The following is an 11,454-nucleotide window of genomic DNA, read 5'->3' as shown; positions in this document are numbered from 1 at the left end:
TTGGAAAATTATTTAATAAATACAGTGAAAGTACAAAATTTAAACTCTCATAACTTCAAAATTTTTCTAGATAATTTTTTTAACATTTTTTTTATGTTCTTAGTATCATTTTTTTCTGGCACGCAAGTTCTGGCACACACAAAAAAAAAATCAGTAATTTTTTATTTTGAAAACACAAAAAACAAATAAAAAATTTTCTACATGTTTTTTGCAGATTTAACAAATTTTCTAACCACTAATAAAACACGTCATTTTTATTTCCAACTGTTTCAAAAAACGTGTCATTTTTGAGTTAAAATTAAAAGTAAATTGGTGCTGAAAACTCGTTTCCACCTATCTTGATACCATTCATTAATTCATCAGAAAAAACTATGAAACGTAAATTTTAGCGCTACATTAGGTAGATCAAAAGTTGATAATCCATCATTTATTTCTTTTTAATAACTAATCAATTATTTTGTGATATTTTTTTTTTTCTCCTTTGATTACATACTTTCAGTTATCTTTTGAAGATAGAAAGCTTATTGAAGTGCATAAAACGTGAAATATTCTCCAACCTTTACTCTACACGTGATGTTAAGTTTTTTCTTTCATTTTGCAAAAATATTTGCTTGAATTGATTGCATAATTAAATTGTTTTAATAACATAGATGTGTGTTTTACTCGTATCTACAAACACAAGCAACACTCTATTGAAGTAACAATTTATTTATTATTATTTCTTAACACCAATTCACTTTTGTTATTTAACTAACAATGGCCCTAACACACACAATAAGTGTCGCTTTCAAACGTAAAGAACAAGATAAAGATTTTAAAACACAAGTCACAAATACAAATAATTATATTTTCTCGTAACAATAGTACCCTTCGTAATGGCTTTTTGAAGACATTTGCATGTTTCTGAGAGCTGTGCTTGTTTGCATATATTACAAATTCGTGTTTATTAACAACATCCAGATTACAATAAACAAGCAACAAAGGTGAATTAACCTGTAGCCAAGCAAAATTGTAATCAGTCTGGCAAAACAGGTGTCCACTATCTCATGTAATAATAATAAAAATCTGATTGTTGTCTTAAAAGAGCGGTAAACGTCAATAATGATAATTGAAGTGCTTTCCCTGGAAACAATTTTTTTTTTTGCTTCGCAATACAATTTTTTCCGGGTGTCATTGTATTGCGTTAACTGGGGGTTTTGGAGATGCAATTATCGTTATCTTGTCGCTTGGTAAAAGAGCTTCCAGTGCTTTCGTTTACCGGAGTTGCTTTAATATGACGAAACAGGTGTTGGAGAAAAAGAATAAAAGTTGGGTCGATAAACAATAAAGATAAAACCTAAACAAAACGAAAGTTCTGGAAATCCTTGCAAATTAGATTGCACATTTTTCAGATGAAAATTTTAAACAATTAAAAACAAATGTAATTGAGAGGTAATTTCAACCAGTGCCGGCCACTCAAGTCTTATCTTACCATTCCACAGATAAAGAAACGATTTGATTGATAAAGATCTAATTGTTTTTATTGTATAATACCATGAACGATTTCAAAACTATTATTTCGGTGTAGGTTGTACAACATACTGCACTCATTTAAGGTAAGTCGCTTCGTTTATTTTTTTAATAAAAAAAGAAATTAAATCTTGAAATATTTAGTTACAGAATCATGGATTTCACACTTATTCTCTTGTTGACATGCTTCACTATTGGTCTAATTAACTTCTGCAAATGGCTCAAGAACCGAAAACGAATTTGGGACGCAATTGAACCAATAGGTGGTGAAAAATGGTACCCTTTGATTGGTACTTGCCTAGAACTGGCCCAAACTAAGAGAAAAGGTACAATTTTTAAATTTGTAAAAAAAAATTAATGATGTCAATGTAGATTTCTACGACGTGTATTGTGCCAGAAATGTGAAATATGGACCTTTCTTCAGAACATGGATGGGCTTTATTCCAGCTATTCATGTCATGAAACCTGATCACGTTGAGGTAAGTAATTTTTTTCAAAAATTATTATTTACACAATTCCAAATGTGATTGGATTTATGTATTGTTATTTTCCAATTTAATTTACTTTTTCAAAAACATATCTTATTAAAAATTTGATAAACTAAAATTGATAAGGAAAATCTGAACTGTTATCAACCGATAACTTTTTATTATGAAATCTATTGCATTATTGCTCTACTTGTAATTGCATAATTTAGAATCAAAGCTAGCATTTTTAGTAATTTTAGCTAAACAACATCTGAAATTTGGATAGCTATAGCTTATAGCTTATTGTTTTCAGGAGTTTTTGCTACCTTTTTTTTTAATTTAAGCTACAGCTAGTCGTACTATAAAAATATTACGTTTTGTTTACATCAAAACCAAGTAAAAAGTCGTTTTATATACGAGTACTTAATTTACTCATTAATTTTTTTAAATATCTTACTACAATATTTTTTTTGTCTCATACTTATTATACAGAATGTCCGAATAAATAATTCCTTAGGTCAATATACAGTATGTCCCCGGATTGAGTTTACAAGAAGAAAAAAAACATTTATCTTTGATTTTACGCCAAAACTGCAAAGGAAAAAAAAGTTTTTGCTTTACTTGAAACGAGCAAATCTGTAATTAAAACTTCCTTATTCTAACTCAGTAGAAAGAGAAGTCCATTTTTCTCTTGATTTTGGACTTTCTTTGGAATAATTTTTCTCTGCTTTTTAAGTCCTATCACATTGGCTGTTTTATTATTTTGACAATGATGTCACTTTGACAAATAAGTTTACACAAGTTAAATATAAAAATGTTTGTGAAAAACATAATTTTAATAAACAGCAACTCAAAGAAACAGCTTTAAGGTTAAAAACAAAGTCATTTTTAATTAATAAATTAATTGTCAAAGTGACATATAGTTGGCAAATAATTAAAACCGCCAATGTGATAAGACTTAAACAGCAGAGAAAAATTATTCCAAGTCCAAAATCAAGAGAAAAATGATTTTTTTTCTACTGAGTTAGAATAATGAAGTTCTAATTACAGATTTGCTGGTTTCACGTAAAGCAAAAACTTTTTTCCTTTGCAGTTTTGGCGTAAAATCCAAGATAAAATTTTTTTTCCTCTTGTAAAGTCAATCCGGGGACATACTGTAGAAAAAAACTTTATGAAAACATGTTCAAAAATGCTTCGTTCAAATGTCACAAAACTTTTTTTTAAAGAAAATCAGTTACTCCTAATTAACAAATCAGAATATGTAGAAAACTTTTCAAAGATAAATAATTTCAAAGCAAAATTTTTGCCTTAATAAGTCTTTTTGCCTTTAACTTTCTTAGGAACAATTTTCTGACGTAGGTCAATAGAAATTTTTTATATTGCTCTAAATAAGAAATTTTTTAACGTTTTTTTCAGTCACCATGTATACTAAGCAATCCACCAAAAGTGGTAAAATAAAATAAAAATGACCTAGCTTTTCAAAAAAAATGTTTTAAAAAATTGCAACTTTGGGAAGCGTAGCAAAAAAGTTGCTATACACTGCTTAAAATTCAGTTTTCTTAGAAATGAAAATAATTTTCACTTATTATTTATTGAAAAGTTTAATGTAAAAAATGGTCGTTAATTACATTGTAATAAATTGTTCAAAACAGCTGTTTCAAATTTAATTTAAAAAAATAGGTTGACGATGGGCATCTGAATTTTCTATTAAACTTTAAGATTAAAATACCCAAGTGTGCACTTTTTTCCTTCTTAAATCAATCTTTACGATAATTAGCTTTATTAATAAAATAGCAAATCAATTAATTAATGATAAAGTATTATAAAAATGTAAGGTTCCTCAAAAATAAAATTTTTCGAAATTCTTGTTTTTGTTTCCGAGTTATGCAAAATTTTTAATTTTGTCAAATGGCAACCCATCCACCATTATTTACAAAGGTTGTTTAATCTAAAGATTGCAACAACTCTACATTTTTTTCAATTTTTATCAAAAAAAAAAGATAAACAAAACAAAATTTCATTCTCAAAGCATGATCCACATTTTTATAGAACCTTTATTTTTATTAATTATTTTTTTCTGAAAAAACGCTTTTAGGTCCATAGTTTTCGTTAACATTATTTGAAAAAATCAACAAAAATTTGTAAAATCTTATATTTTTGTTATTTCCACAGTTAATCTAGCGCAATTAAATATGTCGTAATACGCGTATTTATTAATTGAAAGATAAACGATAAAAATCTAGATCAATTAGGTACATAAAATATAAACAATTTTTTTATTATTTAGATTTAGAAAAAATGCGATAATTATTAGTATTACCTCCCGGTTGAAACACCAAATAATCTGAGAATATAAATTTTAAAACGGTTCATTAACCAATGTTTAACAAATTATTATCCAATGGTCATGACAACTCATTTATGAATAATTCCCGCAATTTCCGTGTCTGCAGAACCATTAATATTTCAAATTTTAATAACAATTACCAATCCCAAATGACCCGAGAAGTAAACAATTTCGTTCCTTTCAAGCGCATCCTCAGCAGCACCGTCAACCTCACAAAGGGTGATAATTACCGTTTCGTAGTGCCTTGGCTAGGAGAGGGTCTTATCACCGGTTCAAGTAAGTCCATCCTCTCCCATTTTGCGATAATTCGAGCTCGCATTGTTCACAGACCATAAAAAATGGCGCGTCCACCGGAAACTAATAACGCCCACTTTCCATTTCTCCATCCTGGACAATATGATGGAAGTCATGACTGAGAAAGGGCAATTTCTCGCCGAACAACTTGCAGCGAAAGCCAACGGACAATTCTTCAACATCTACCCTTTCTTGACCCTGTGCGAACTCGACATCATCTGCGGTGAGTGTGTTGAAAACTGAATTTGCGTTTATTTAGTAAATTTACTGAGAACATTTTCAAAAACAGTTCAGAAAGCTAGAACAAAGTGAACAAGATTTGCCCTTAAATAGTCTTAAACTTCTAGGTCCTCTTTACACTGCTCAATGATCAGTGGTCATTTTTAGAACAAGGAAAATCTTTATTTACTTTAATTAGAATTCAGATACTTTTGGTTTGTTTTAAGTAAACAAACAGTTTTTAATTATTCTAATTAGAACAAAGAAGGTGAAATTGACCATTTTTAAGCAAAAGTAAAGTCTTAAATACTTTCATAAAAATTCAATTTTAAGTAAGATTAACATGCATTTCTCTTGATTAGCAATCCTTAACTTCAAAAAATTCTATCTTAAAAACTACTCGGTATATTCTTTTAAAATTTGGATTTGAACTAATCACGGTGGTTATGATGAAAAAAAAAATTACGCGTAGGTTTTTTTTTAGATTATTTCGATTTACTTCGAACTTCTTTGAACACTGTTCGAAGAAAAATTCGCAAATATTAAATTTCAAATTGCATATCGGTCTAAAGGGCAAGTCCATCCCTTTAGCATGGTCTTTATTTGAAGGAAATCAGCCTAATAGTTATTGAGTAATGATTTTTTGAATCAAATTATTTTAATTAAATTTAAATTAATTCAAATTAGAAAAAAAATATTTAGTTCAAAGTTCTTGGACTTTATGAAAAAAAAAATAGTGCATTTGATTTATCTCACTGAGGCGAACAAAATAATATACAGGGGTATTCATAAAAATGAAGCAATATTTGAACCTCAAAAATGACCTATAAAATGATGTTAATTTAAATAATAACTCGTGTCCTATCTCTACTGATAAGAATTTTACAGCCCTCGGAATGTGGGTATGGAAATTTGATTTTTTTGTAATAACTTTGGATCTATTTGACCAAATATTATAAAATTTGGAACATTTCCTTGTGACAACATACCCTTTAAACTGGTAATCACGAAAACCGGATCCATCCACTCAATTTCCGGTTCCAGCAGTTTCAGGTCACATTTTCTGTGTTTTTCCATTTTTTTGCTCTCTTAACACGAATTTTTTATTGTCCAAATCGGTAGAGTAATCAATTTCAATTAAAAAACGTATAACCTTTAATACCCCTAAAATAGACCGTTTCAAAGATATTTTAATTTAAACTGAGGACTGTACAACGCTGAAACCAAAAAGTAGGGATTTTGAATGGATGATATCCACGGTAACAAATGACCATGGTCTCACTAATCGCTGTCAGGCATCTGTCAACTTTGACATTGGACGATTATTAGACAATTAATCGAAAATATTTAATAAAAGAGTTTACCTCAGATTCCAAACATAACTTAGAATAAATCCAAATGGATCTCGTAGCATTTCATTCATAAAAAATTCACAAAAATTTATCGTCAAAGTTAACAGATGCCTGGCAGCGATTTAGGTGACCATGGTCATTGGTTGCCGTGGATACCACTTATTCAAAATCCCTATTTTTTGATTTCAGCGTTGTGCAGTCCTCAGTTTAAATTAAAATATCTTTGAAACGGTCCATTTTAGAGGTAGTAAACCTTATGCGTTTTTTAATCGAAATTGATTACTCTATCGATTTGGACAATAAAAAATTGGTGTTAAGAGAGCAAAAAAATGGAAAAACACAGAAAATATGACCTGCAACTTCTGTAACCGGAAATTGAGTGGATGTATCCGGTTTTCGTGATTACCAGTTCAAAGGATATGTTGTCACAAGAAAATGTTCCAAATTTTATAATATTTGGTCAAATAGTTCCAAAGTTATTACAAAAAAATCAAATTTCCATACCCACATTCAGAGGGCTGTAAAATTCTTATCAGTAGAGATAGGACACGAGTTATTATTTAAATTAACATCATTTTATAGGTCATTTTTGAGGTTCAAATATTGCTTCATATTTATGAATAACCCTGTATAAATAATATCTCAAGTTGACAAAACATTCCCTTTTTTGTCGCCCTGTGTTATTAGAGTTATTAGAGGATTTTATGCAAATTGCTTATTTATTATTATTATTATTATTATTATTAATAGTAATAATAACAACAACAATAATAATAATAATTTATTTGTGACAGTAATGTGTACAATGATAAAATATTACAATATTACAATAAAAACTTTTAATTTTACAAATTATTTTACCACAAATAGGATCAAAAGGCAGCAAAGCTGATCAAGGTTTTGGCCCAGATAATAAATGAACAATAATAAAAAATATAATAATAATAATAAAAGAAGGAAATAAATCAAAAAGCAGTAAGATTAAATAAAAAATAACAAAATAATATAAGTAAAAAAAAGACAGAGAGAAATTACTTTAGGAGAAACATTTTGTATTTGTGTTTGAAACTGCTGATTTCAGAGTTTTTTAACGTTAGAGGAACTTTACTGTAGAAAAAGTAGATATTATAGACAAAACGAAAATATGAAGGTAATGATATCAGACCCTTGTATCTTAAGTTTAAATTATGGATATGGGTACGATACCTAATTTTACGATATAAATAGGGGAAACATTGGTTAAGTATTAAAGAGTGACAGAAGCAAGTAAAGTGAAACTTCATAGTCATCCAATTTGCATCTTTAAGTTTATGTGAGGTAGATAGATGCTTTCTGATACCATAAATATAGCGTAGACAAGATTTTTGTACTCTTTGAATACGATCTTGTGTTACTGTGTCTAGGCAAGATGTAATTGAAGTGACTTAGAACTAGGAATTTAGTTAATATAATTTATATAAAAATCATATTTGACTTCCAATCAAAAGATCTATAAAATAGTAAATATTGTTAGATAAAATATGCCTTTTTAAGTTTTATATACGCTTTTTAAGTACATTCTTGTATGTAATTTCGAAATCGTAAATCAGTACCTAATAAAAGCCCCAAATTTTTTGCTTCTTTTGTGCAATTTAATTTACAACTTCTTACCCCAATCAATTACATTTGAAACATAATCCTTATTTTTAACAAAAATCATAACCTTGGATTTAGCCGAATTTATAGATAAACTATGTTTTTTAGAGTTTTCCACAAGTTGCAGTAAATCTTTATTAATAATGTCATTGGCAGCTTTCAAACTATAAGAATCGAAACTATAGTAAACTTGAGTGTCATCTGCATATAGATGAATTTTATAGTTTTTCAAACACGTTGAAAGATTGCTGGTATAAACAGAAAAAAGTAGCGGTCCCAAAATCGAACCCTGAGGTACGCCACAAGATATACATTCCAAATTTAAATTACCAATTTAGGTTCTTACATATTGCTTGCGATTTGGAAGATAACCGTTTAGAAGTTCCATAGTTTGTTGTGAAAAACCAATAAAATTTAAGATAGACAAAAGTAGGATTTTTTTTTAATTTAAGATGTGCACAAAACATAACAAGACAATTTGAATAATCCAATTAAAAAATGTATATTTTGCATATTTTTAAGTTTTTGGAAGTTGTTGCATAATTTCGATATTTAGCGCATAAGCATATTTGCATATTTTAAGTGTTTGCAATAGGCATTTAATCATTTTGTCATCATTTTATAAATTTTGAAATAGTAACTGGAGGTTTACTGCTATATCGGACTATGCACAACCTCTGGCGTTACTCTTGCCTTTTCAGAATTCAGTAATTTAGCTTTACTCAGATATTTTTAAAGCAAATAGGCTAATAGTTGTAGTCACTCGCTGGGGTACATAGTTAGAGGCAGCATTTTTTTATGCCGACCATTGTCACAATGTTAAAAATATTACTTCAGATTTTTTGAATCAAAAATAAAATGTAAAAATTTACTTGATAAAAGAGTAATAAGAAAACAATTAGCATTTATTAAGACAAATTATACGTTTTTAAGTAAGCATATTACTCGAACAGAAACTAGCCAAGTGTCCCTTTCTGAGACAATTAATATTGTGAATATAAGTGAGACAAGATTTATCAGCGAATCATCGTCAAAAGTTAACAATGGAAAATTTAGAAAAGCATGCCATTATTAAGTGGCATTTGATTACAACTAATATTTCTGACTAGTTGATAATCTAATTATCTACTTATCTATAGATAGTTTACAGCATAACTTGCAATGTAAATTAAAATTTTTGTGATATATTTCTATTTCTTACGAGTAGATGTTAATAAATTATTTAAATATTTTGTTTTTAAGTGCTTGCAATTTTCCATTATTTTTACATCCAAAAAATTCTGCAATATTTAAACATATTTAGTGAAAAACTGCATATTTTTTATATATTTTTCTCTTAAACACTGGTCGCCACAATTAACCGGACAACAAAAATTTTGCGATTTTTTACATTGCAATATTTTTGTTATTCTTTGCAGAACATTGTAATTTAATTCAATAACATTTCTAGTTTTGTCTTGTAAATGTTATACCTAAAAGACGAGGGCACTATACTTTTTTTTTTACTCAGCTGTAGTGTGCAACAGAGACAAAAGTAAGTTTTTACTTATTTCAGATTATTGCCCGTTTTTTTCTGAATGAGGACCAATTTGTTTCAAAATTTTAACTTTTAGTGCCCCAGAGATTCAAAACATTGCTTTTCTAATGTTACTAAATAGGTATTCGTTCAGAAAGTACTACATAAAATGGTAATTAAACCAAAAATTATTGCTTATGTCCCCAAAAAAACAGAAAAAAATCTGAAAAACTTGAAACTCAAAGGATTACAACAACTAAAACGGTTATTTGGAAGCTTCCATGCGCCTATTTTAATATTTTGGCACATTTTGCCTACTTAATACGAAAATTCATTGAATTCGGAAATGTAATGCTTTTTTGAAGATTTATATCTCTCATGTCTCAAGAATTAAAATTATAAAAATGTGGTACATAATTCAGAAAACAATGGGCAATAATCTAAAATCAGTAAAAACCTAACTTTGTCTCTGTCGCATACCACAGCTCAGTATAAAAATGAGTAAAAAAACAGTGCTTTCGTCTTTTGAGTATCACATTTAGAAGACATTAAATTACAATGATCTACAAAGTCTTTTTAAGCCAAATAAAAATTCGTCGAAATCCGCCAAGAAATAACAAAAATGTGGCAATATGGAAAATCACAGTCGCATAGTTTCAATAATATTACTGCATAAAAATTCGAACTTTAGTGATTATCCTTGACTGATCGAAACAATGTTGCAAATTATTTACTCATCCAGCCTGGCGTGATTAATGGTCGTCGTTACCATGTGATAATGGGGCGGCAAACACGTCTCCTGTCTTTGTCGCAATAAAGGACAACGTGCAACTCAAGCAAAACAAGCACCGGCCTGTTCCGTTTTACTTTACCTCAGCCGTTTTCAGGAGGGTCGCTGAACGCTGAAAGCGGTCTTGGCGGTCTTTTATACACATCGTAAATCCACACTACTACACGAGACAAAGCGCCACCTTAATATATTATTATGCATAAAACAAGTCTACCGCAACCAGTTGTACACGAGGGGAGGGGAGACTCATTTCATCCCTAGAGCAGACTGACTACATTATTACAGTGATTTGCAAATTTTTGAGACTTGTTCTCAGTCATCACTGATTACGCTGATTTTCGCTACGCGAAAATAAAGACATATTTTTATCTTAGTGACGAGAAACAAAACAGTTTTATGTCAAAAATGTAAATCAACATTATCACTCGGCAGCTGACACTTAAAAACTCAACAATAATGCAGTTTTCAAGTAAATATTCGTATATTTTCATCAAATATAACAAGAGAAAAGTGCATCCAAGCAAAGTTTCACATCATGCTCAACCATTATTATTAGTTAAAGCAGACGTCAGCTGCGCTTTAATATTATAATGGCAATAGGAACTTCTCTAATAAAATTTAAAAGGACTGAAGTATCGATCGAAAGTCTACAAAAAATGCTTGGTATATAAATTTTACCTTTTAGTCATGGAGTAAAAATCCTATTTTTACGCTTAAGCGTTTTTACTTTTATCGTGACAATACTGACATTTATCAATGCTGTTTCTTTCTTGTCTTTCTTGGAACTTCAGAAATTTCTGCAGAGGTACATTGTAGATCATTAGCATACAGCATTTTGCACTACTAACTGCACTAGTTAAATTAATATACACTTACGAAAATCTCGTGATGTTTGCTTATAAGCCCTGTTATGATTTTATTACTTACAAACTGTCTTAATTATTTTGTTTATTTACTTGCTAATTGCAGTGTTGCTCTTTACTCTCGATCTAAATACTTTCAGTTTCACCTGATAACATAATATACTATTATGAGCAATTTTGTTAGTTCTGAGTAAATTTTGGTATACGAGATTAACATGAATCAGTGCATGTTTGTAAACGTTTTTTTGCATTTTGCACTACAGATATTGTTTCTTGTTTTAAAGAAGTAAAAATTGTAACTTCATTTTCTATAACATTTTGTTCAATAACAAAATCACTAAATATTAAGTCATTTTTTTAAAGCAAGTAATATATACTAAAACAGAAACGAAAAATGTTATTACCAATTTTTTATCCGTAATCATTAATTTTTTTTAAATTGTCACTTAGTACATTATAACA

The 11,454-nt window shown here is 29.0% G+C and overlaps 1 protein-coding gene across 2 annotated transcripts in view; it reads left to right on the top strand.

Annotated features, from left to right (window-relative positions):
* Window positions 1-1,553: 1,553 nt before the first annotated feature.
* The window catches only part of LOC123010479 (cytochrome P450 4C1-like), a 56,566-nt gene continuing 46,665 nt past the window's right edge, over window positions 1,554-11,454 (top strand). Inside the window, exons 1-5 of one of the 2 annotated variants that reach the window (XM_044407394.1) lie at window positions 1,554-1,595; window positions 1,654-1,835; window positions 1,882-1,988; window positions 4,509-4,599; window positions 4,652-4,840. In XM_044407394.1, coding sequence (XP_044263329.1) covers window positions 1,664-1,835; window positions 1,882-1,988; window positions 4,509-4,599; window positions 4,652-4,840 — 559 coding nt within the window. In that variant the 5' untranslated portion in view covers window positions 1,554-1,595; window positions 1,654-1,663. The remainder of the gene's footprint in view (window positions 1,596-1,653; window positions 1,836-1,881; window positions 1,989-4,508; window positions 4,600-4,651; window positions 4,841-11,454) is intronic. The other variant, XM_044407395.1, reaches the window with a different exon arrangement.

This window comes from Tribolium madens, unplaced genomic scaffold, assembly GCF_015345945.1.
Source record: "Tribolium madens isolate multiple individuals breed KSU strain unplaced genomic scaffold, Tmad_KSU_1.1 Scaffold_91;HRSCAF=231;Tcas5.2_LG7, whole genome shotgun sequence".
NCBI lineage: Eukaryota > Metazoa > Arthropoda > Insecta > Coleoptera > Tenebrionidae > Tribolium > Tribolium madens.
The sequence above is the reverse complement of the archived record's forward strand: the minus strand, read 5'-3'. Positions and strand labels throughout refer to the sequence as shown.